The sequence below is a fragment of the Camelus ferus genome, chromosome X, assembly GCF_009834535.1.
Source record: "Camelus ferus isolate YT-003-E chromosome X, BCGSAC_Cfer_1.0, whole genome shotgun sequence".
In the NCBI taxonomy this organism is placed as follows: Eukaryota; Metazoa; Chordata; class Mammalia; order Artiodactyla; family Camelidae; genus Camelus; species Camelus ferus.
Window position 1 is genome coordinate 22,337,429 of NC_045732.1, and position 27,720 is coordinate 22,365,148.

The window sequence follows — 27,720 nt, forward strand, 5'->3', positions numbered from 1 at the left end:
AGAATGAAACAGGTGAACCAGTCACATCTTATCAAACAAAAATGGCTCCTAGCACGGCAAAGATAATAGTACTATTTTCTCCCATTCCACAGGCCTGCGGCATAGACACCCTCTCATAAAACACAGGCAAGGTATGCTGGGGGCAGTTAAGAATGCTTGGATGGCCTGATTTGAATCGTGGCTCTGTGATTGACCAGCCCCGTGATCTTGGGCAAGTTACTGACGATCTCCGTACTTCAGTTCTCCCAGCTTATAAAACGGAGATCATGGCAGATAACCTCATGATTACCTGTCTCATAACCAGGCAAATTCAGACCTAACTTGACTGAGGCTTGGCTCCCATCCTCCACCCAGCCGCCATTCACAGGACCAGGTAAAAGCCTGAATCCAGATGCTGGATGAGGAGCAGCGGAGATGTTAGGAAATAACTAGCTCATGACCATTTCGATTTTCAGTACGTTTCTATACATCTAATAAATGAAAACATTTTCTCCTCCATGCCACCCTACACACACAGAGGAACTAAAAAACAAACTGAAAAACACTATTTTTCATAAACTTCATAATAACATGACTCCTACACTTTACACAACTGGAAAAAACATTTTTTAAAATTCAGCTTATATGTTGCAGTAGGGCTTTACTCTCAGTATACAGTGCTTAGAACAGTGTCTAGCAAGCATTAAAGGCTTAATATATATGTTAATTATAATATATAATAATTAACATATATATTAATATATATTATTATTACCCCTAATTGAATGGTATATCTAATTTTTACTATTCATACACGGAGAAGAAAGTGAGACAGGATCTGTTTAGAAGTACATAGTAACTGCTACCCAACTTAAGTCAAGGGCCAGCCACATGAGCCACAATGAACTGAGTAGGGGAGGGGAGAACCAATATACTCGGTGAACTCATGAACATCAAACCCTTAGGAGCAAACGGCTGTAAGTATAAGCTGAGGTCATTAAGTTAAAGCGTTAGGAAGGCCGGGCTACATCACTCAGGGAAAGTGAGTTCTGAGAAAGCCTGAAAGAGATCACAGAAATCCGTGCTGTAGGTGGACAAAGGGACAAAAAGCCAAAGAAACAACAAAGTAAAAACAGAAAACGGAAAATAATTTGGCAAATAGCCTACAAATGGGCCGTAACAGAGTAGACTTTTAAGTATTCAAGTGAGAGGAAAACGTAGCGGGAGTGAGAGAGGCTCTGAAGAGAGTGCAGACATGACCGCTAAGGGGCTGAGTTTCTGGCTAATGTTTACTGAGTGCTTATTATGTCTCGAATTCGGAATCAAAGCATTAACACACTCTCATTTACCTCGCTGGGTAGTTACCATCCTTAAAAACTAGAAAGCTGAGGATGAGATCGGTTAAATAAGCAGCAGGTCACCAGCCCAGGGAGCAGCAGAGCCACGCCCGGGCCACCCCCAGGAGCGCCGGGCCCCCAGGACCGGATTCCAGGTCTGCCACTTAGTTGAGGCGTTGCACAAGTTACTTCTCTGGGCCTCCAATCCCTCATCTATCAATTGGGGAGAATTACAATGTCCACCGACAGCAGTTCTGGTCACCATCAGTGCACTAAGACAGCACCAGCTGAAGTCAATCATCACCTCCGTGTTCTGAAATTTGATGGAAAATTTTCAAAACTATCACCAGTGCCTCTTTCCGATGGTCACCCAGCACCTCCCTGAAACACGCATCACTGGCTTTCACGACTCCTCCTGCTCCTACTTCTCTCCCCCTCTGGTGCCCTCTTCTACAGCTGACTTTTTTTTTCCCTACTGAATTCTTGAGTTTTATTTTTACATTGTGTGTATATATATATATATGTTTTTATTGAAGTATAGCCAGTTTATAATGTTGTGTCAACTTCTGGTGTACAGCACAATACTTCAGTCATACATAAACATACATATATTCTTAGTAAGTCCCTCCTCCACCTCCTTGCCATTCCACACCAGGACCTGCAAGACTGGGCCCTCCGCCCACTTCCCTTTCTACTTCCTCTCTCCTCTCCCAAAGTAATCTCATCCACGTCATGGCTTAATGACCTCAATTCACCAATAACTCCCCAATTCATATCATGCCACCTCAAAATGAACATGTCCAATATCAGACTGCTCATCCTTCCCTCCCCTGGCCCCAAATGCTGACATCTTCCAATGCTCCTCACCTCAGTGAGAGGCAGGCCGCCCATCTACCTGCACAAGTCAGCCAGCCAGGAGTCGTCCTTGATATTTTCCCCACCCTAAGCCCTACATCCAACCTGCCACCAGATTTACTGATTCTTCTTCTCTTACATCTCCATCACGTCTCTATTCTTCTCCCTCCCCTGACAGCCACCACACTAGCCAAGCTACCAACACCGCAAGCCTGGAATACCTTAGGTAAGAGCCTACTAACTAGTGTCCCTCATCTACTGCGACCCTTCCAATTCACTCAGCCAGAGTGATCTTCTCAAAATGCAGATGGGAGCCAATCCCTCAAGCTTTCAAAGAACCTACTTATGTCCACCCCTTGCTCGATATGGCCAGCAAGGCCAGCATGCTGTGACCCCTGGCCTTGTCTCCAGCCTCACTTCCCATCACTCCCCAGTTCCTCTCCACACCCCGGCTACAGCAGCCTCCCCTCACTTCCTTGACCATGTACGTAACGCTTCGGCCCGCCACAGGACCTCTGCACGTGGCATCCCTCCCCCTGGAATGATGATCCCTGTAAGCCTTTAGCTACTAAACTCCAGCACACACTTTTCAGATGTCAGCTCAAGTGTCACATGCTCAGAAAAGCTCTGATCCTTCAGAGGGCCTTTGTTAGCAGCACTCAGAAATTCCCAGTCCTTTTCTTGGCACTGATTTGCTCTTGGATTGGCATGATTATTCATCTGACAATTTGCTTAGTGGCTCTCCCCTACCACAATGAAAACCCCATGATGACAAGGACGTTGAACACTTCAATTTACCACTGGATCCTGAACACACCAGCACCAGGCCTAACACCTTGTAGGGGCTTCGCACTTTCTTCTGCATTGTGATGAGAAATGTGTACAGGCTTTCCCACGTGAAGATGCTTTGTGACTGGAACACGCGGCAGTATCTATCTATCATCATCTAGCCTCTCTGACCAATGAGAACAGAGTCTCAGAGGGACTTGCTTGCTCAAAACCAAACACAGCAAACACGCAAGTGGGTGAGTATGGCCCCCCGTGTCTCCAGTCTGGGCTTTCTCCAGCACATACTCAGGCTTTTCCATGTGGCGTCTGCACCCAGAGCAGATCCTTTCTCTTGTTTACTACTAAGGAATCACGAGTTTGGCCTCACAAGCTCAAGTTCTAGTCTTACTGGAGTCGTTACCTAAGGCTTTCGTCTCAAGCTTACAGGTCACAAGCAAGGTCATTTGTCTCCATTTCCCTCCACAGTACACACACTCAGCAAATATTACTCAAAGAATTTCTGGCTATGAGGCAAGAATGAGTAAATGAATTAAATATATTCACCCGCTCGAAGCCAATCTTCTGAAAACAAAGTTATTTTTTTCTGCCCTGTCAGGACACCATTAAAGAAGAAACACTGATTTTTCCTGTAATTCAGTTATCAGCTGTCCACTGCATCATGCCATGCAGTCCAACTTAAATAGAACATACACCCTACCCCGGTGGCCAGCGCACAGGAATATTACATGTGGCCTTAAGAACAATGCACATTATTAATAGCCCGTGAACTTATTCCCTTCCCTAAGGGCCCCTCCTCCCCGCCTGCAGAAGGCACACCACTCTCCTGCACAGGGCTGAAAATATAGTCTGTGGTTAAGTCAGCAGGGGCGAAAAGCCCCTGAAACAAATATAGCCAAATGTCTGACACTCCAAATTATGACAGAAACCTAATATCTTTGCTCCATGCCCATCCCCAGTCCTTAGCCCTCGGGCAAAAAAATCTCAACACTAGTCTCAAAAGAGCCTATCTTTTGATGTAAAACAACAAAGCCAATAAAACCAGGTAATAAAAGTAAATCCAAACCTGAAAAGAACAATTCCAAACACCACACATAAATCATTTCTGGAAATCACTCATGCTCTGCTGCTCTTTAAAAAACCCAGAGAGTCGCTTCAGTTACATTCTATTTCATTTCACTTTTTAAAAGAGGAAGGGAATTTCAAAGAAAAATTTATTTTTAATTTTGAGACCCTGATACATTCAAGTTTAAAAGGGACATCAGCTAATTCACCCACAAAAATTAGTAATAAAAAGGAAACAAGGACAGCTGTCCAACCCAACACTGGCACCAAATTTCAAAGTAGGTACAAAATCTCTAAGACGATGACTACAGGGCTCAGGAATTTCTGGCTTAAAATCAAACAGCTTCTTAACACATACACACATACATAATGTCATCCTCCCTGCCTTCCAAAACTCCCACAACTTACTGAACTCAGCTCACTGTAATTTCACACAGTATTTACGATACAGCAAATTGACACAGGCTCACGTTGCCTACTGAAATGATGAAACACAATCAGAAGGCACTAATTCTATTAGCCTGCCCTCAGTTAACCAGTCCTGAGCCAGAATCAACCCAACCAACATGTTTTGTTTTTAAATTGGAGGTGGCTGTGTCTCTAAAGAGCCTGGCTGTACTGTTGGGAAGAGTCCACTCAAGCCACCAGACGGCATGGGCTGCCGATTCTTCCAATTAGCAAGATGTGTACCCGGCACGGCTAAACTAAGAGGACGGTGTAGTGACATCTTGTACACCATCAGATTCAAATGCTGGAGCAGCTGATCCTTTTGAGGGGTGGGAAAATCTCCAAGGTTGTCAAGTGCAACCACATCACCCTTAACCTACTACCTGGGCAGATGAGTAAAGGGAAAGTTGGAAAAAGATCAGTATTTTGGTTCGCAGTGATCCCTTCTCTGCAATCCTTCTGTATCTGCAATTTGAGAAGCGGGGGCGGGGGATGAGGGAAAAAAAGTAAAGTTATATGATATTTTCCTTTTTCCTTAACAGTAGTATTATCCAGGAAATTACCTAGACAGACTGACTGTGGAACCAAACAATTAAACCTTACAGTACCAGTTTGTATGCCACTGGTGAACAGTAGCTAATAACTTCACACTTTTCTTTTTGTGTCTTAACGAGGAGGGAATGGCGCTTTTGAAATCATTACTGCTCTGTCATCTTGGTTCACTGCCAAAGCAAGGAGCTTTAGAACACCTGTCAAATAACATGCGGCTTGTGAAAAAGAAACATACACCGAAACAGGTTTATAGAAAATGTTCACATATGTAGAAAGAGGAATGAGTTTGGGTTAACAAAGTCACTCACTCTGATGAGGGGTGGGGAAGAAAGAAAGAGATTTCCAGGACTCAGTTTCTGTGACTCACGTCAGAGTAATGAAACTCCATCTGTCTGAGCGGAGACCAGTGGCGCTGACACAAGGTGAGTCTGGTAGTGTTTATCTTCCCATCCTTAGCCATAGTCCCAGGGGTTTCAGTAATTAAATGGGCAAAATGTTGAAGCAAAAATACATCCCTGACTTCTCAAATGAGAGTGCCCAGTAAAAATGTATAAAGTATCCTTTTTCTTGTTCTGAGTATCCAGGCCATTCTTGTAAACTCAAAATAGGTTTAAATATCACGAGCCTATGTTAAAAAATCCATCTCCTCCACATCTACCCATCTGTAACTGCAGAAACTACGAGGCCAGTGTGCTCCCAGAGTCACAGCAAACTAGCACCCACTCTGTGGAGGCACAGGGCTGGGTGCTGGGGAGGGGGGGGGACACCAAAACGTATACATAGTGATCCCTGACAAACTGCACCAAGTGGAGACTGGGGAACACGGAAACAATTTGAGGCTGTAGGCTTTTCTTTTGTTTTGCTATTTGGTCAATTAATAGAAAACTTTAAAGCAGTCATACTACTTTTTGCAGACCCACTCGGAAATCTAATAGTAAAACATTCAATGTGTGGGTTTTTAAAAGGCCCTAATGTAAAGTGAGAATAAGGAAATTCCACCTTCCTTAACTAAACAGACCCTGGCACTTTTAAGGTTAGTACTGAGGAGATTCTGAAGATGGGGGAGGCCAGCCCACAAAGCCCCAGGACCACCTGTCACTGCGCTAACATAACACCCAATGGTACGATGTGTGAGGAGGCGGGGTGTGGGGCACTCCTTACCAAAGACTTGCTCACAGATCACAGCCCATTTCAAGGGTAGGACCTGACCTCGTCTCCCTCTTCCTCTACCTCTAACATCACCACCTGGGTCCTCCTAAACTGGTACCTATTGATATTCAAAACCCAAAGAGCACACAGAAGCACATGCCCAGGCATCTGGGAGGTCCTAGTTTCCAACCATTGAGAGAAGGATAAGGATGTTCTGAATTCGTTTTCAAAAGTCTATAAAGTTTTAGCTATTTTGAAAGAATTCCTATGTGTTTTCAGGTATATAAATTCAAACCAGGCCTAAATGTAACCCACTTATTTGTCTCTATAAATGCAATACTGTGTTCATACAGCATACATTATTCTATATATACGAAATTTTTTGTCATTGCATTTCTCTCAAATTGTTGAATGTCTAAGTTACCATAATCTGGACTGGCCTTCCGTGGGGTATTTCCAAATTCAGTGCTTCCGCTTCTTACCTTTATATTTACCAATGTGACTTTCACCAATTTCAGAAGGGACACAAATGGACAAGCACATATAGACGTTAATTACTAAAAGTTCATCAATATAGATTATTTACTCTGCAGTGAAGCTGCCACTTACTTGAATGAAAACAGGTATTTCTGCAGAAAGTCAAAGGTATGTGAAAAGAACCTAGGCTCTAAAATAACTATTAATTTGTGCTATGAAGAATTTTAACTCATTCCATCTGAATTACTACCAAATCTCAATTAGTAGATGTGAATTAATAAAGCTGAATGGTATGAAGAACTGCAGAGAATTTAGAACCCAAACACCCCCGAAATACAACAATAAAAAGGGAATAAAAAGTTTCTCTGGCCTAGAATTTTGTAATATAAACAACTTCAAAAGTGGTAAGTAATCTGTAATCACTGAAAAAGGATATTGCTTTTTTTAACGTAAAACATATTTGGCCAAAATACATTAAATCTTCATTTCACCCTTAAGAGAAATTATCTTCTTATATTAAAAAAAATAAAAATGTTAGTAGGTCGGCTGAAGTTAAAAGTAATCTTACTGGCGGCTATTAAAATTCTGGAGATGGAATCAGAACTCTTCCCTCCTACCACCCATACAGTTTCCATGGGTCTGGTCTGGTAAGAAAATTCTCCATACTGCCATGTTTTAGGTGACAAAAGCATACATTTTTAAGACTAAAGTGTCCCTGCCATCTACAGAAGAGGGCACAAATGAAATGTAAGAACCAGCAGTCCTTCAGCATTTTTGCATCATGAGCCCCTTTGAGAATCTCTTAAATGCTATGTGCCCTTTCCCCCCAAGAGTACACATATGCGCAGACACACGAAATGTCACCTACAACTTGAGAGGAGTCACAGACATTCCCTTTGCTTCTGTGAGTTCTCATGTGACAATCTAAATGAGTAAAACTTCAAAATCTTTGTTTTTTAGATGTCCAAAAGATTGTTTTCCTTCCTTCTCACCGCCTTTAGTGTACTTGCCTCTGTATTCACCTACTATGACTGATGCTGTTAGATATGAGAGTGACTTTTCTATTATATGTGACTCTCTTTTAGACCAGAGGTCCACAAACTTTTTCTGTAAAGGGCCAGGAAGTACATATTAGGCTTTGCAGGCCATTCAGTCTCTCTGGCCACTCATCAACTCTGCCATTGTAACGAAGCACAATTGCAGCCATAAACAAGTGGGGGTGGCTGTGTCCCAGTAAAATTTTATTTACAAAAACAGGCAGTGGACAGGAGTTAGCCCTTGGGTCATAGGTTGTCAACCCCTAGAATAGAGGAATGGGTTCAACAACTCCACAGGAAGCAAACAGACAAACACAGATCCCTAACTTATACCACCCCTAAAAATAATTTCCTTAAGGATTTAAGACCTAAATAAGCAAAGCCAATGTTTGCAACTTTTAGAAGAAAGTAAGAGAGAATGTCTGTCATTGGAGGAGGGAAAAGTTTCTTAAGGAAACAAAAAAACAGTGTACAGGGGCAAAAAACAAATATTTGACATTAAAATAAAAAACTTCTGCACAAGGAAAGACCACAAATAAAATTAATTAAAAGATAAACACAAACTCAAAAGATATTTGCAGACACTGCTTTGGGAAAGATCCCCGGTGTTCTCCTTACTTGATGCAAATAATTATAAATCCTTCTTTTGCTCAAAAATATATACACAAATTTGCAACAAAAAATGACCAAAAAAGAGCTAGCCTTTGAATACCTAAGAAGAAGTACTAACAGACATACAACCCAATGAAACAGGACATATACGCATACGGGCAAATCACACTGAAAAAAAACTGAAGAGTTAAAACACAGGAAAGGATGCTTACCTTAATCAACACTTGGGGAAATGCAAATTAAAATCACAATGGGATACCATTTCAAACTCCTAGGACTGGCAGAAATTTTAAATTCTGCTAATAACAAATGCTGACAAAGACATGGAACACTAAGGATTATGCAAGAAGCATGTTTACAAGTATGTAACAGGTCTAAAATCTCTCAATGGAAAAATAAACAACAAATTCAAAGAGGCAAATTGTATAACAAAATCATTTCCAACTATTTTTAAATTAACCTCTGATTCTGTGACTGAGGGAGTCATGTATCGTAGCCCCATGGCCATAGATATAAATTTAGTTACCTGAAAGAATTAGCTTGCCATAAATTAAATGATTGTGCCTATCAATAAAATGTCCTATACCACTTGTGGGTGTGCAAATTCCACTCTGAGTAACTCTCTAGAGAAACTCTTGCACACATGGCACTGGGTACTGCAGCACCATTTATAGTAGCAAAAAAACAAAACAAATGAAAATCTGGAAACCTAAAAACATGGACAATGGGAGAATAAAAAATATCTTGTGCTGTATTTACTCACTGAAATATTACATAATAGGTAACATGAATAAATGAAGTCTAAAAATGGATATACTTAAATGGATATACTTAAAAAGTGGTATACAGACAGAGTAGGGGTTTTCCCCTACATTTTTTTTTCTGGCACACTGCACACAAAAAAAGTGGAGACCACAATGCATAAATGGTACAAAATTTTAAGGCTCCACAGGTATAGGTACACATATTTGTTGTATAAGCAAAAAACCTTGGGCAAAAAGGACAAAACCAACCTTGAGAAAGCAGTTTCCTCTGAGGAAGAGAAAGAAATGAGAACGGGTGGGAAGGAAAGGGTCTTTAGTTGTCTCTACAATATTTTGTGCATTTAATTTTTTAAAATCACACTTTTTAAAGAAAAAAATTGAAAAAGTGAAATTTGTCCTTATTTCCGGATAAAGGTGAAAGTCTCCTTTAGCGCTTAATTCTGCATATTCATTCATTCTCTTTTGCCACTGACATCAACAAAGGGGAAAGCTCTCCGTCCCAGGGCCACTCTGAAGGGCTCCTGACAGCTGCTAGCACATCGCCAAGACTCCCAGGAAAGCTTGCCCAGATTGCAATGTTTTCATGCAATGATTTGGATAAATTTTCTAAATGCACAAATTTCAGTTCCAAACACAACTGAAAGCTAGGCAGTCTACAACAGGTTGGCAAGCAGGCTGGCAAAGACTCATTTCAACCTACTGGGTAAGAAAATGAAAACGCATGGGCTCTACACCCAAACATTAGAGCATACATTCACTTTAAAACGCAATCAGAAATCCAGACCAAAAATTGTTTTCTCAAGGGCACAGAAATAACAGAGTGCAGAAATAAAACAATACCAACGTCAATAAGTACTAATTATTCCATAAAGACAAATATTACCATTATACTAAGGATTATGCAATGAGTATGCTTCTAAGTATAGAGTAAGTCTAAAATCCCTCAAAAACAACCCCAACAAATTCAAAGAGGCAAAATTACATATCAAAATAATTTCAATTCTCTTTAGATTAGCCTGATACTGTGACCAAGGGAGTCATGTATTGTAGCCCCATGGCCAGGAGTGTGAATTTAGCTATTTGATAGAAGAATTAGCTTGCTACGGTATGTTAGATGATTGTTCTTATCAATAAAACTTATTATTCAAGAATCACCATTATTTAAACACTAAACAGATTAGACAATTGCAATCTTTTGGTCCAGAGGTAGTCTTTCTTTAATAGTTTCAAAATTAATAAAAGTCAGAAATTTGGACAGATTTGTGTCACTAAATGGCCTTCACTATTGTTCATAGAATAAAACCCTTAATTGATTAATGAACTCAGGGTGTCTATCGCCATCTAGTGAACGATTACTTCCATTACCACACCAATCGCTTGACAACCGAGTCTGTTTTCTCTGTAGTTTAACATATATGTTCACTTAGTGCTATCAGCTCGCCCAGTACCTTTTTATGTCTCTCTACACATACATTGAGAACAAACACAAATGGAGATGGTTATTTATACAAATTCACTTCTCAGTATCTGTCAACTAAGTTCACATATTACTTCTCTGGAAACACTGAGTTCATTATTTTTAAATAACTTGCACACTATGAGGTCCTTCATACAATTTCTTAACCATTAACTAATTCCTCTACCACCGAGCAATTAAAAATCATTGAACAGTTTAAGTGTGAAAGATCACACCTGGGAAAAGACAATATTGATGTCCATTTGACACAACTATTAGCATTTTTATTATAAACCTGTTTTTAAAAGTACAATTAGTAATTACTCTGAGTACTCTAGCAGCCATAATACATTTGATTACAGAAATTATTAGGTCACCAGAGCCAAACCTGCATGATTCCAAGAAACTGAGCACAGACAAAATAGGCTTAAAAATAAAAAGGGAGGGGGGCTTAAAGCGTTCCCGGACTGTGTATTAATCCATATTCAAATGTAAAATTTTAGACTCTTTTTAGATGACATGCTACCAGGTTTCCTTCTCATTAATTTCCACTTGAACCTTAATCTAATTTCTCCTACAAGGACTTTAAAAGCAAACAACTTCTAGGATTTTCAGGTTATATTACTTTGTCTACTCTATCTTAATACAAAACAGACAAGTTTGAAGTTACAAAGGTATTTCAAAATCTCAGCACGCTCTCATTTTACACTTTGCTCCTACCTCTTTAATAATCAAGAGATGCCTGAGTTCACAGACCTAACAGTATATATGGAAAATGCTAGTAAACCAAAAGTCAGATTATCATATAAAATACTTCCATCTGCCAGTGCTAATAATTATCACCAATATGTTAACAATCATTTTTATTATAGGAAATAATTTCTGTACATGGCTTTGAATCCTCTTCTAGAAAAAGATTTCCAGGAAGCAACTGAGTAATTATTATTTCTCATTAACCTCACATTACTTTAAAGGCCCATTTCCCACAGTTGTTATACATGTTTTTTTTTATTTGTAGGAAGCAGCAAAGGCGTAAGAGACAAGGGGAAAGTAGAAGCCAAGAAATTAAATCACATATGATTATTCCTAGACTTGTATGAAATTCTTTTTTAGTGGAGAGTAGGGTTTTTAAAAATAGTTTAAGATCTGTTATTGTTATATTTTATGTAACTAAAAAAAGTGAGTTTAAATTTCCTATTAAAAATCCAGCTAAACAAAAATATTGCCCTTCAAGTACAATGGATTAGAAGAGTAGGGGAGATCATTGGACAAATTTGGGGCTTATCATTATCAACAGTGCCCTTTTAAGCTTGTGGATTTCTGAGCCAATGCAGAAAATGTAACAACAGGGATTTCCCAACAGCAAGAGGCACTCTCCAAGGGAGTAAATTGTCAACTATTGCCTCTCCTGAGAAACTTAAGAGTAACCTTGATCCAATCTCAATAGTCAACCCATGTATTATCACCCAGTTGGGGCATAGTGAGTGCATTTCCTAATACAAAAATAAGACGGTATTCTATCAGAAGCCACTGGATACATTCACAGAAATAAAATTTAAATATTTTTAAGGTAAACTTAGCCTAAGAAACTGAAAACATCCTTCCCTCATTTCAGGGAGCCCCTAAAACACTTCTATCTTCTCAGGTAAAAAGAGCCTATGTCTTCACATGAGTATCGAGAAAGACTTCCAGGAATAAGAGGTAGAACAGAAAGCAGAGGCAGTCAGGAGAGAGCCTGAGATAGAGCTGACAACCCTCATGTAGCAAAGGCCTTACAAGCAGGAAGGCCTGGGTTCCCATTCAAAAAAGTCACTTGTTATACTTCACCTCTTTGAGTCTATTAGCCTCCTCACCTGCAAAATGGGAACACTATTAACCTCTATCAACTGATTCTTGTGGGGTTTTAATGAAATGACATATCTGAAAGCTTCCCACATTAACACTGGTCTCCCTCCATACATGTTTTGCCTTCCCCCACTGGGCCGTGAGCCGAGTCTGTGAGATCGGGCTACCAACAGAACAGCTCTGAACATCCTGTTTGTTTCATGCCAGCTAGATCTGCACTGTCCAATACGGTAGCTACATGTGGATATTTGAAGTTAAACTTATTTTAATTATAATTAAGTAAAACTCAAAACCCACTTCCTCAGTTGGTCAACACTAGCCAGTGATCAAGTGCTCACCGGCCACTTGTGACCAGTGGCCACTGCATTGGATAATGCAGATGGAGAACGTTTTCATCATCTCAAAGTTCTATTAGACAGTCCTTGTTTAGACTCCAAAGCAGAGGTTAGCAAACATTTTTTCTGAAAAGGGCCAGATAGTAAATATTTTAGGCTTCGTATTCATGCACATCTCTATCCTGACTACTGAACTCTGCTTTTGTAGCGCAAAAGCAGCTACAGACAATACTTAAACGAATGAGCATGGCTGTGTGCCAATAAAACTTCTTCAATTAAAAAAAAAAAATAGATGGCAGGCTGGATTGGGCCCATGGGCTGTAGTTTGCTGACCTCTACTCTAGAATATTCTGATACCGGCCCCCAACATGAGCATTCTGACCATAACCACTCCTGCCTTAAGACCAAGTTGTCCTAAATCCACTGGCAGAAATCAATAGTTCATTGGAGTTAAGTGGAATTTAATATTTAATGTAACTATTTTTTACAAATTAAGGAAAACCCATGCACGTGGTACTAAAGTAGATGAAGCTTGTAGTGTTTACAAAGGGAAAGGACCTCAAATCCGGCCCATCTTTCTAAAACCAATAACTCTCAATCCATAACTCCAGTCCTGATATATTCCTGAAATTGGGGACTTGTACAGCCAAATGCCTACTTAACATGCCTATAGATCTATTATAAGTCTCAAAGGGAACATATCCAAGATAAAACTCTTAATCCCTCTCCCCCAGATTTCTCCATCTGAATACATGGTTCCACTAGCTAACCAGTTCTAAGACAAAAATGGAGGCATCCTCCTTGATTTCTTCCTTTCCCTCACACTCCACCATCAGCAAAAATACTAGCTCCCTCATGTCACTTAAGTCTCATTCATGTTACCTCCTAAAGCAGCCTTTCCCGAGCAATCAAAACTAGCCAGCCATCTTAACAATCTCTAGCCCACCACCCTGTCTCAACTATCTTCACAGAATTTACTTCTGTCACATTCTCTTACTTTTTGTGTTTGCTTATTCCCTTATTTACAGTCTCTTTTCCCAAACAATCCTCTCCCCACCCCCTACCCTAGGTGGAGTATGAGCCTCAGGACACAGGGGCTTTTCATGTCTTGCTTGATACTCTATCCCCATTGCCTAGAACAATGCCTGCCACATAGTAGATGCTCAATAAATACACACACACACACACACACACACACACACACACAAAATGGACAAATGAATGAATCCTTACTTAAAAGTCTACCTGTCTCAAATTTGTCCTAAGAAAGGGGTATTTGAAGCTGTATAACTTAGTAACATTTTTTGGCTCTCCCATACCGTAACATGTACAGTTAAAAATACTCTCATTTTTACAGATGGGAATGTTACACCATTTACCTCCCTTCCTTTGTATGTCACCAAAGCAGCCAGTGGTTTGGCGTAAAATCTGCTGTAGGAAAATCCCAGGCAGCCGTACATACTGTTTGCTGTGAGCTTCAAAGCCTTTTGTCGAATGTCATACTGCAGGCCACACAAGGACAAAAGACAAACAAGAGAATTTGCAGACGCTTAGATGTTTTCTAGCTCACCAATAAGAAGTGGAAAACCTCAACAGCCCCGGAAAAAGAACTCTTAACAGTCAACCCATCCTCCCTGACCCATAATTCCCTGACCCATAATTCCCTGACCTCCTAGAAGCAAGTAAACACGGGCTCCACAGCTCCCGGAAATCAGAAGGATCTTGGTCAGATACAGCTTTGCAAATAGAGGGGTATTGTATTTTGAGGCATTCTAGTGTTTTTTTAATGGTTTCCTACCCACAAACTTAAACTAAGCACATGCATTTGCCCACAGCATCATGTTTAAATCACCCCCAGATAATCAAATTTTAAAAGGCAAGACTGTCGCTCAGACGTTGCTCAGTGGAAAGGTCTACCTGAAGAACAAGGTCTGGATTTAAATCTTGCTGTTTCATTAGTTGTTTGACTTGTCTTCTCCGCTCCACCAGTTTCCAGATCTCTCTGGGCAAAATGCCCATTTCTAAGCCTGGGTCTGGCAGCTCAGGAATCTGTTCTTGTTCTCCATCCTGATGAACACACGACAGGAATTTTAGAGAAACCAAGCTTTTGAGAAATGAATTTCAAATATCATATCTTGCAGGAGCTTAACCCCATGATCACATCTTGAAAAGCTACTTTCTTGTCTAAGTAAAGGTCACCAATGCATGAGAGGGTGGCAGAACAAGTCAACACTGCCCTCTTTTCACGCAATTCTATCAGTCCATCTACCTCCCATCCCTGTAGGTACTGACAAATGTAGGTATCATTTAAAGAAATAAATTTTTACACATGCTCCTTTCCTTCCTTCAACAAGACTGGGGAGCAGCATGTCTGGGGAAATTGTTTTTAAAATAAAAACACTAAGAGAGACTACTAAGATTTAAAAAGAAATTAAAAAAACAGGAACTAAACTACTGGTTTAAGTCATGTGTACTACCAAACAAAATGCTATAAAAATTTCTTTGAAACTATGGAGACTCACAGCAATTACTGTAAATGTTTTAGACTGAAAAATAAAAGTCTAAATACTAAATCAGCAAATTTCTTTTAGGAATTTGGAGCCCATGTTTAAATAGGCCATGACATTTCTAAAAATTAATACATATATAGATCCCTTAGTATTTATGTAATATCTTTTATCTATAAATTGCTTTGCAATCAGTAGAATAACAACATTTTAAGAAAGCAACCAGCAGTCTTCTTATATTACAATTTACAACAGGAAAAAGCAGGCAAAGCATTAGACCATTTTTCTTAAGCCTCTATTAATTCTATTAACAGACTGCAAAGAAAAGCCAGGCACATTTGCCCTTTCAGAGGTTCAGAATTAAAAATAAACCTCTTGGCTTAAAGTATGTCGAGTCAATGCCATTTGATAACCGAGTCTTTACAAAGTATCTGATTTTACAAAGATCAATAATTTCAAATGAAAAATCTCACAATAGTAATAGGGACCTATTGTTTTCCAATACAGCAGATGATGATAGCAAACCTATTAAAGAGATCTTGGTACACGTTCCAATTTATTTACAGCAACTACGGAGGTCAGATAAAAAGTAAACTGAAAGGATCGGTCAATTTACAATCCATGCCTGGCCCTACCAGCATTAGCTGTGTGGCACTAGCTGTTCTGAAGACCAAATGAGGTGCTGCACAGGAAAATGACACAGAACCTACAAACTGCTTCATGTGTAGTATTTGCTTAGATGACGTCTAAGGTCCCTTCTAACTCTGAAATGATTCTATTATATATCCAGAATCCAATGTGGAAAGCTCAAATAAACAAAATGGTGGCGGGGGGGGGGGCAGAGGGGTAGAGGGAGTCAGATAATGTTAATTATCATAACACTGACACAGTAGCAAGATAGAGCCCAAAGAATATTATTAATCAAATGTGGTTACTACTTTTTGGGGATGTCAACCCATTATCTTCCCTGTAAATTTATCCTCTAGTCCCACAGAAAGGCCCATTCCTAGCAGCCACATTTGTATTGTGTGAACCTACACCTGTGGTCACAGTTGATGGACACCTGTGCTCACCAAGAGCCTAGGCAAGCCTCTTAAGATTCACTCTTCTGGGAAAATTGGGATGGAAAAACAGCCCCCAAGCATGTGGTTAGAACTAAAAGACATAAATTCAGGAGCTAGAGGGCAAAGAGACATACTCTGCCACATGTACAAAGAAGCAGAGAAAAACAATATACAGAGATAATATGTTAATTTACATTTTTTACTGCTGGAGAACCAAATCTAATCAAATCCCCACTGACAGTCAATTGTCTAAGCTTTACATATGAAGAACCACGCATTAAGTTATTAAGCCCTACATGAAACTGCTGACTGAATGGTCACTGGTTAGATTAAAATCCATGTGAGATAATTCAAAAAGATTCTTTTAAAAGGCTGTTTAGTGAGTAGGTTAAGAAATGCTTTCATAGCCAAAATTTAAAAGTCTAAAAATAGCAAGTGCTGAAGGAGATGGGGAACAATTCAGATACATGGCTAGTGAGAGCGTAAAATGGTACAACTGCTTAGGAAACCAATATGACAGCTTCTTATCAAGTCACTGCCCATAAGACTCAGCAAATTCACTCCCTAGGTATTTACCCCCCAAAAAATGAAGGCACACATCCGCAAAAAGATCTGCACCAGAATGTTCACAGCAGCTTTAATTATAATAGTGAAAAACTAAAAACAAGCCCAATGCTCATCTCAGGAGAATAAAGTATGGAATACTTCTCAACAGTAAAAAGGAAAGAACTACTGATAATGCAACTACATGAACAAATCTCAAAAACATTACACTGAACAAAAAAGCCAGATACAAAGAATATATACTACATCACTCCATTTATATGAAGCTCTAGAACAGGCAAAATTCAGCTATAGTGATAGAAGTCAGATCAATGACTGACTGATGGGGGAGGGGACGGACTATAAAAAGGCAAGTCTGACATATCAAACTTCATGGGATGAAGCCAAAGCACTGTTACTAGGGAAATTTCTAGTTGTAAAAATCCATATTAAAAGAGATCTCAAATCAATAACCTAATCTTCCACCTTAAGAAACTAGAAAAAAAGGACAAATTAAATCAAAGAGACCAAAAAGAAGGAAGTGATAAAGATTAGCACAGAAGTAAATAAGAGAAAAAAATCAAGAGAGAGAAAAAAAGCAAGGCAACCAAAGTTCCTTCTTTGAAAATATCAACAAAACTGACAAACTTTTAGATATACTGACAAAGAAAAAAAGATGACTCAAATTACTATAATCAGAAGTAAAAGAGGGGACATCACTACTGACCTTAAAGAAATAACAGTGATTAAAAGGGAATCCTATGAACAATTTTATGCCAACAAATTAGGCAACTTACATGAAACGGACAAATTCCTAGAAAGACAGAAACTACCAAAACAGAACCAAAGAGAAATAGAAAATCTGAATAGACCTATGACAAGAGACCGAATTAGAAATCAAAAAAAGAAGCCTAAGACCAAATAATTTCACTGGTGAAAATTAAAGAAGAATTAAAATGAATTTCTCACAAACTCTCCCCAAAAAATAGAAAAGGGAATACTTTCCAACTTATTCTATGAGGCCAATATTATTCTAATACCAAAACCATACAGAGACATAAAAAAAAAAAAGACAACTGCACATCAACAGCCCTTATGAATACAGAAAAAAACTTTCCAACACAACACTTGCAAATTGAATCCAGTAACATATAAAAAGGATTATACACCAAAACCAAGTGGGCTTTATCTCTGGAACACAGGTTGGTTCTACACACATGGATCAATGTAACACACCATATTAAAAGTTTTAAAGGACAAAAATCACATACTCATCCCAATACATGCAGAAAAGGTACCTGGCAAAATCAAACGCTCTTGCATGATTTAGAAAAAAAACACTCAACAAACTAGGACTAGAAGGGAACTTCCTCATACTGATAAAGCCAGCTATGGAAAACCCACCATTATCATCATATTTAATGCTGAAAGATTAGATGCTTTCCCCTAATGTTAGGAAAAGACAAAGGTGCCTGCTCTTGCCACTTCTATTCAACACTGGAGGTTCTAGACAGGGGAGTTAAGCAAGAAAAAGAAATATAAGGCATCCAGATAGAAAAGGGAGAATTAAAACTAACTAGTCACAGATGACATGATCCTGTATATAGAAAATCCTAAGGAATTCACAAAACTATTAGAACTAAAAATGAGTTCAGCAAAGTTGCAGGATACAAGATCAATACAGTTATTTTTCTGTACACTAGCAATGAACAATTCAGAAATGAAATTAAGAAAATAATTCCGTGTACAGTAACACTAAAAAGAATGAAATACTTAGGAATAAATTTAATAAAAGAAGTGTAAGACTTGTACACTAAATACTAGAAAACATCTGATTTTTGGGGTTTTTTTAATTTTCAATTAATTTGGGGGGCAGGTAATTAGGTTTACGTATTTATTTACTTTTAGAGGAGGTACTAGGGATTGAAGCCAAGAGCAGGACCTTGTATATGCTGAGCACATGCTCTCTACCACTTGATCTATACCCTCCCCCTAGAAAACATCTTTAAAAGACATTAAAGATCTAAATAAATGGAAAAACCCAGATTTCATGGACTAGAAGACTTAATACTGTTAAGATGGCAATATTCCCCAAATTGATTGACAAGTTCGATGCAATTCCCATCAAAATCCCAGCAGGCATTTCTGCACAAATTGACAAGATGATTCCAAAATAAACAAAATGTGACACATATCCATACAATGGAATATTATTCAGCAACAAAAAAGAATGAAGTACTGGAGGTAGGGGTGGGTATAGTTCAGTGGCAGAGCACATACTTAGCATGCACGAAGTCCTGGGTTCAATCCCCAGTACCTCCATTAAAAAATAAAAATAACAGACAACAAGTTCATACTGTATAGCACAGGGAACTATAGTCAATATCTTGTAGTAACCTATGATGAAAAAGAATATGGAAACAAATATATGTATGTTCATGTATGAATGAAGAATTATGCTGTACACCAGAAACTGACACACTGTAAACTGACTGTATTTCAATAAATTAATATACACAAAAAATAAATATAAATAATTTTTAAAAAAGAATGAAGTACTAATATATACTACAACACAGGTGAATCTTGAAAACAGTGTAGGTGAAATAAGCCAGACACAAAAGTCACGATTCCAATTACATGAAATGCACAAAAATACACAAATCTATACAGGCAGAAAGATTAGTGATTGCCTAGATCTACTAGGGATGAAGGGGATAAGGGAGAGTATGGCTAAAAGGGAGGGAGTATCTTTGGGGAATAATGAAAATGTCCTAAAAATTGATTGTGGTGAAGTTGGCAAACTGTGTGAATACACTAACAGCCATTAAATTGTACATTTTAGATGTGTGACTTGTATGGTAAATGAATTACATCTCAATAAAGCTGTTAAACAAAAAAGACACAGAACCAATCTGATTGTCCTTCTACTCAACCCTCCCCCATTCTTGACCACTAAGAAAGGACATAACATTATTTTTTAAGAGGAAAAATTAGAATGCTGAGCCCTTTGATTATATTCCTTCTTCAAGCACCACTTTTAATGTCAATTTCAAGAGCCCCTAGTTAAATACAAACCTCTGTAACTTTCTGTGCCTCTGAAGCAATTCTTTGCACTGTTGTAAAACAAATGTTGAATTCCTGAATGATGGAAGGATATAAACTGTTGAAGTCCAGAAGCAAAATGAACTTATCATAAAAACCTGCAAGAAAACAGCCCCACGTTACAAAAAGACTTTAAAGTAGATTTGGCAAAACAGCACATTACAAGCACTATAATATGAAATGATCTACTACCCAGAACTCTGAGGTAGACAAAAAGAAAAAAGCAGTGGATGACAACTCCATAAAAATAACTTGGGATAGAGTAAAAATGTCACAGAAGAAAAGAAAAGCGATCCTGTCTTACCTTGAACCCCAGTAGTCCCCAACGTACACCATTATTATAGGCAAACACCTTCCCATATTAACTACTTTAGACAGGTGTCACATCCGTTTCAAAAAAATGTTGTTAAATAAATTCTCCTTTAGGAAAGCATTCTCTCCCATCTACCCTCCCCACCCCCACTCCTCAAATGTTTAGTGATCTGAACCAGCAAGTGGTTCTATATTGTTTTATAATCACACCTTCAAAGGATAAAATGGGCAGCCCATTTATCTGTACACAAACAGCTCAGATGAGACAAGAGATGTATATATAAATGTCAGTAGTGGAACGATCCACCTCTTTTACCTGCGAAGGGTGAACAGAAAGCTACTATATTTCTCTAGGACATTTACAAAGAGTTATCTTCATCTTGAGAAGAAACTGAATGCAAATAAATGTCCACAATTAAGATAATAGTAACAACAGCAAGCATATATTGATAGCTTACTGTGTCTGGTACTATAGTAAACAATCATCTTTATTCCTTAGATCCCTGTGTGGTAGGTATTTTTCTTATCACCATTTTAAAGAACAGGAAACTGAGGCTTACAGAGAGGCAGCTCAAGGTCACACAGCAGCCCAAGATCACACAGCCAGAATTCAAGGCCAGATCTACCTAACACCAAAGGACAACTGATCTGTCTCATTACAACTAATAATAAAATCACTTTTATCAAAAATGTCTTCTACTCAGAGTTCAAGTTACTTGATAAAATTCACATCAATTCCTGTACAACAATGTGAATATACTTAACATTCCTCGACTACACTCAGAAATGGTTAAGATGGTAAAAAAAAAAAAATTTCTTTTTAAGATCCGTTCAGGGGAGGGTATAGCTTAGTGGTAGAGCATGTGCTTAGCATGCATGAGGTCTTGGGTTCAATCCCCATTACCTCCACTAAATATAAATAAACCTAAATAACTCCTCCCCCACCCAAAAAAAAGTTACAAAAAGATCCTTTCTAGCTCTGTGTACCATGAAACATCTTCTTTGCCATTCATGACCACAGGGAAAAGTTATTCTTCTGTTAAAGTTCAATTTGGTAGTTACTGCCTGGACTTTCTTACCTTGCTGTCCAACTGAACTGGCCCTGGTACACTGGGCAGAGCCCAAGAGTGGATGGGAGAATAAAGAGGTGCTCTTACCCCAGGACAAATAGCCATATACTGGACCACAGGTTGGCAAACTCTGCACAGACCAAATCCAGCCTACCCCATTTTTGTACCACTCATGAGCTAAGAATAGTTTCTACATCTTTAAATAGTCAAAAAAAATTTAAAACAGACTTTCATGATATGTGAAAATTACACAAAATTTAAATTTCAATATCCATAAATAAACTTTCTTGGAACACAGCAAAGAAAAAAAATCACATTAATTCCATGTTCGGTGACTGGCAGAAAGATTTTCACATGAACATAAGAAAAATAAGGTCATTATGAAACCTATTCACTAACCTACAAAATACAATTCAATTCTTCTACTTCAAGCCTAGCTCTGCATTAAGAAATGCCTTAACACGAGGGGCAAACCAATTCGCCATCCAGCCTTACCAACTTTGGGGTCCAATACCAAGCCTCCAGAATAAGCTGCTTTCTTACGTCCTTTTTTGTGTTTACTGGTATCTCCATCAATGTCTTCATCTTCATCTCCCTAATATCAATTGGAAAGATAACTTTACCAGCCAGCAACTAATGAATCAATTTAGAAATGTTATGATTTTCCCCTTTCCAACTGAAGTACAGTTCTAACAAACATTCTTTACTTTTAGTTAGTGGTCCTACCTGTGAGGAAAGACAGTGATTGTAGTATGTTCACGAAATCGAAATGAATGCCAAGCATGGTAGTTACCGAAACAAATTACTGCATCTCTGAGCTGATAAATATGTAAATTCTACTTTAAAATGTCTCTAAATTCATAAAACTTCATATTTTTAAATGGACACTACAAATTCATATTATGTAAAATTTGAGGTTGTTAAGAATCCTCTTAAATTCATTACTCTAACATGCATGATGTAAAAATATAAAACATTTTATAGATATTATTATTATTCTCATTATTAATATGCACACCTTAAAATATGTCCACATACTGAAAATTCATTCCCAAGTAGTTTGTTAATGGCAAATTCAATACCTCAGAAGTCAAAATCCTCTAAGTTAATATTTCCTTTACAAATTTTGATAATGTGCATAAAACAAGCAAATGTAAGAGCACGAGACATTTTAACATAAACTCTCATTCTGAATCAACTACTATTAGCACAGATAAAACAGTAGCTAAGTATTACTTCCAGTGTGATGGAGGCCACTTCAGAAACCTCACTGTGGTGATCTTAATCCTACTAGAATATACAAATCCAACAACACAACACAGAGATAAAGGCTCATGGATTCAAGGAAATAAAAGGTTTTATCTGTCATCTAACTTTGGGTGGGGCTAAGGTGGCAAAACAGTTTCCCTGTGTGGTCACCCATCAGAGAGGCCTAATGTCTTCCTCAAAGAATTTCATACTTCACAATTAATTTTTATCTGTCCAGAGGAAGGTAGAGAAGAAAATGGCCACAAAAACACAATGGAACTAACGTGATACAGTTTCTACAGTATACAGGGAATTAATGATTTTGGGAGCAGATGTTATCACAGCAAAACAATAAATAAATAAAGCTATCTAGGTAATAAAAGGCAGGGATAAGAAAAAGCAAAGCACTATACAATTTTGGACCCACCAGTTTTTGCTGAGGCTTTCTGAAAATCTGCTTGTCAGGCACAATATAGTTGTTTTCATAAAATGCATGAAGCAACAAGAACTCATTACGCTCGGATCGTCCACCCATCAGCGTCCTAGACTATTAAATACAATATCTTTTTAAAACCTGAGCTCAAAATCACAATAAACAAAAGCAACTTTGAGTTGGTAAATTTAATCATAGCACCGCCTTCAAAATCACTTCTCATAACAAAGGCTGTTTTAAAAAAAAAAGTACTGAATTATTTCTAGCATTTTCTTTAAGCATTATAGTTAAAAGGAGACAAAGAGAGCTGAAAATACTGACAACTTGGACTATTTCTTTACTCCCAAATGGACCACTCCACAAATCACACATCCAGATGTTAGAGATGATCCTTATGTTCACCCAAATTTCAACAGACTGCACCTGGCTTTCCTCCCCTTCTCCCAAGCAGTTCTTCATTTTACAAAAGCAGCCCAGCTTTCAGAATACAAGTTACTCATTTTATAAGCATGCATTTAGACTCATTATCATATAACAACTACCCCAAGAAAATACTGGATCCAACAGGAAATGCTTTTTCCCCCTTTCTAAGTTAAATTTACCATAATGTTCCCAGCGATGTTAGTGATCTGCAATGCTAATGGAAGAACATTTAGCTCACACATGATCTGCAAAATGAACCTGGCATCTTTCCAGGTGTGTTCCAACAGGTACAACAGATGAGATGATTCACTGTACAGAAAAGTAAGAATAAAACAGAATCAAGTAATTAAAAGAAACAATGACTATAATCAGAACTTCATAAAATATTACAAAAAAAACTTTGGTGTAAGTAACTTCAGAGCAATGGCACCTCAGCTTTGGAAACAATTTAAAATAAGGTCAGTATGAAATTAGGAATTCATTCATACCACTGATTCCCACCGCCCTTCTCTAAAACACAAAAAAATTCCACAAAGAGAAAGTGAAGGTATGTGTTAACTACAACCTGAAAACTACCTAAATCCTTTCATTCCTTCCATCCATTAAGGATGTATTACATACCTACTATGTGCCAGGCATTATTCTAGATGCTGGTTGTGACCAAAACAGACCAAAATTCCTGTCCTCATGGGAGACAGAAAGAAAATAAATAATTTAACATATGATATGTTATATAATTCTAAGTGTTAAGAAGGAAAATTAAGAAGCAACGGGACTATTCAGTGTCAGGAGCAGAGACTGATATTTTAGTTGGGGAACCGGGGAAGAGTTCAGTGAGAATGAAGACCTGGAAGAAGTGAGGGGCGGTATGTGCGGACAGGATCTGAGGGAAGAGCGCTCCAGGCAGACAGAACAGCACATTCGAAGGCCCTGAGCTGAGCAGAAATCTGGCAGTTCCAGTAGCAAGAAGGAGACCAGTGGCTGGAACAGAGAGAATGATGGGGAGTACAGTAGAAGGTAAGGACAGAGTTAATGGTAGAGAGACCCACTGTTTAGGACCTTGTAAATCAAAATAAGCACTTCGGTTTTCACTCTGAATGAAACAGAAAATCACTGGGAGACTAAGCAGAGTGCTGTATCTAACTTAACTTTAGCACAGTTAAGTCTGGTTCCTGGGTTGAGAACAGATAGCAAGGGGTCAAGGGCAAAACCAAGGAGACAGGTAAAGAGGCTAATGTAAGACCCAGTGACCCAGGAGAAAGAGGATGGTGGCTTGGACCAGGGTGGGTCCAATGGAGGGGAAAAGAAGTGGTCGCATACAGACATATTTTGAAGACAGAGCAGACAGGACTTCGCGACATCCAGTAGAACAGGCAGGTGGAGACATGACCCTGGAATTCAGGGGAGATGAAGCTACGCTGGCGGGAGGCATCAGCACCCACAGAGGATTGCAATTCCTGAGACTTGACGGTATCACCCAGGGAGGGAGCGCAGTCCAAAAGAGAAGCAGTCTGAGGACTCAGGAGGAACAGGCAAAGAATGAGAAGTGGCCAGAGGGTAGGAGAAACCTTATTTAAGAAATACCAAGCTCAAAGTTTCAGTTATGCAAAATGAGTAAGTTCCAGAAATCCAATGTACAGCAATGTGACTACAGTTAACAACAATACTGTATTGTATACTTGAAATTCCCAAAGAGGGATAAATCTTAAGTGTTCTCACCACAAAAGAAAAAAAAGTAGCGACTGTGTGAAGTGATGGGTACGTTAATTAGCTTGATTATGTACCAAACTTCAGGTTGTATACCTTACACAAAATACAATTTTTATTTGTCAAATTTGACCTCAATAAAGCTGGACTAAAGAAACAATCTGCAACATCTGCAAGTAACTAAATGATTTCTCAGTTTTTATATTTCTAAAATATTTGCATTAATTTCTAAATTAATGATATTAAGGATGGAAACCTAAATATGACATCAATTTCCAAACTGCTATCAGGAAACATCAAGATGGTGTTAAGTGAGGGAGATATTCCGATAAAATTAGAATAATTCAAAAGGCAAAATAATTCAAATGACTACAGTAATGGAGATGGTGACGCAGACATGAAGACAGACAATTCCCCTCCACAGCACCACAGGCACCTGTCGCTCCAGCCTCAGGATGATTCTGGCATCTTGCTGTTGCTAATTTCAAGACAGACAAATTCTGAAGCATTCAGGATCATACCTGTACATATTTCGTATATTTTCCACCGGGATTACAACCCTTTCTGTTTTCAGAATCTGTTGAACAAGTTCAGACAAATGGTAGCTTTTACAACGAATCAATTCCTTTGCTGAAATTTCCACATCACAGATCATTCGGCCACAGGTAGCATTTCTTTCACCAAATCCACTCCTGCCCTGTAAGAGGAGGACCAAAAGCAAATCCATTGAAGAGCAGAGACTGAGAACATTTCCTTCTAACCTGCTATGAGACTGGCCCCAAAATTAGAAGGATGAAACTCTCACTCTTCCATTCATGCGTTCATTCAGCTGTCAGTCAAACCTTTTTGAACATTCACTATGTATCTGACACTGTTGTAGGCACTCAGAATACAGTGGTGAGCAAAATAGAAAGGATTTCTGATCTCATTTGAAATACACAATAAAAAAAGAAATTATACAGTTTTAGGAGGTAGTAAGTACATGGAAAAGAGAAACTAGAATAAGGTGAGGGGAACAAGGAACTTGGGGGGACTGCATCTTAAATAAGGTGGTCCAGGTAGACCTCCCTGAGAAGATGCCATATGAGGAACCTTGAAGCGGGTAAGGAGTCAGCAAAGCAAGTGTTTGAAGTGTTAACAATGACTCTATCACCTTAAAGACATGAATAGGAAAAGAAGCAAGAGCATCGGCCCCAACTCCAATCAGCGGCAACAGAACCCTCTGGAGAGCATTCTAAAAGGTACAGATTCCAAGGCAGCATGCCATTTTGCTTATAAGCTTTAAGTAAAGTAAGACTCCAAGCACTGAGCAGTCTCAGGTCTAGGAAATGAAGGTGCTTCATACAAAAACCACCAAAACCTCCCTTAAGTGAAGCAAGCAGGTAGGACGAAAAGTACACAAGTTTTCAGAGAGTCAGATGGGGCCTGGGTTCAAAATTTTAGTTCGTCCCTTTACTAGCTCGGAGATCTAGCACGAGTTCAGCCACCCCCGTGAGAACGTGCAATAAACCCGGAGTTGCTGTGAGACAGAATAAACACAGCAGGCACGCAGCCTGTTGCCTTCTTACACACTCAGTGTCTGCCCCCTCCCGTTCCTCCTTCCCACCTCCTTCCTGAATGAGAACAGGATTGCTGAACCCTGCAGCTCTGCTCTGAGGGACTCCGAGTGGAGCTAACACATGTGCTGTCTCTAGATTCTAAGAGTTGACTTTTAAAACTACCAGCACCTTTACCAATAAAATGTTGGAGTCAAAGGAAAAGATGTTTGGTGCCAAAGTTAAAATGTCCTGCCATAAGGTAACCGGTTCCTAGTCAGAGAAGCGCAATGTGCTCCCTGGTAGTTACTCCATATAAAGAAACCAAACAGAGAAGTAAAATTTTCAAAAGTATTATTACCCCAAGCTTTGGCATGTTGGATCGCTTCAGCCGACCTATCTTGGACCAATAAGGAACTTTGCACACGTTAATTCTCTGCAGTAGCACTTCCAGTTCAAATCCATAAATATTATGACCCTAGTCAGAAAAAGAAGGCAGCCAATAACATTATAACAAACACAAATTAGAGGATTTATCTCCATATGCGTAGAATTTCTTTGCCCTTTCTTTTTCTGGTCTCTAATTGAAGGCATCATGAGCTTACCTCCGATTGGGGTCCTTTCTTCTTCAGGAATGTATTCATCAGCGGCGTTCATTAGCCTTGACATTAACAAGGCTGCTAAGCAGATTGCTGGAATAAACTTTATTTTATCCTAATTGATGCAAGGTTCATATGGTGTCTTTTAATTTGCAGCTCATGCCTCACAGTCTCGAAGGCAAATGCAAATTTTAATGTCCCATACTTTTTAGGTGATCAGTAAAAGCTGTATGTGAACAATTCCATTTTACTTCCTAAAAAACCGAGAACCCAGCTGTTTTGCGACAGTTTAGACTCCTTAGAAAACTCGGGAACTGCATCTAGTTTCTTAAAGAATTGAGTTCAAACACTACTGATTTAGACTCAATCAACGTGCAACAAAACAAACATAATACCAACTTGATAGTTCAATAAGAAACTTGTTAAAAACATGGAAACAAAAATTTCCCAAGTAAAAAAAAAATTAAAAAATGCAACC

General features: G+C 38.7%; 1 protein-coding gene and 1 non-coding gene across 6 annotated transcripts in view; both read right to left on the reverse strand.

Moving 5' to 3' along the window:
• Positions 1–27,720, reverse strand: part of POLA1 (DNA polymerase alpha 1, catalytic subunit) — a 281,095-nt gene that overhangs the window by 215,079 nt on the left and 38,296 nt on the right. For all 5 annotated transcript variants that reach the window (XR_004318259.1, XM_032475944.1, XM_032475943.1 and 2 more), the window contains 8 exons: positions 27,005–27,121; positions 25,630–25,805; positions 23,581–23,710; positions 22,973–23,092; positions 21,793–21,892; positions 19,889–20,013; positions 14,614–14,763; positions 14,076–14,198 (listed from right to left, as the gene is read on the reverse strand). Coding sequence is in view for 4 of the 5 variants with exons in the window: in XM_032475944.1 (XP_032331835.1) it covers positions 14,076–14,198; positions 14,614–14,763; positions 19,889–20,013; positions 21,793–21,892; positions 22,973–23,092; positions 23,581–23,710; positions 25,630–25,805; positions 27,005–27,121 (1,041 nt within the window). In the remaining variant the exon portion in view is untranslated. The remainder of the gene's footprint in view (positions 1–14,075; positions 14,199–14,613; positions 14,764–19,888; positions 20,014–21,792; positions 21,893–22,972; positions 23,093–23,580; positions 23,711–25,629; positions 25,806–27,004; positions 27,122–27,720) is intronic.
• Positions 20,510–20,639, reverse strand: LOC116662302. Its single transcript, XR_004318342.1, has one exon.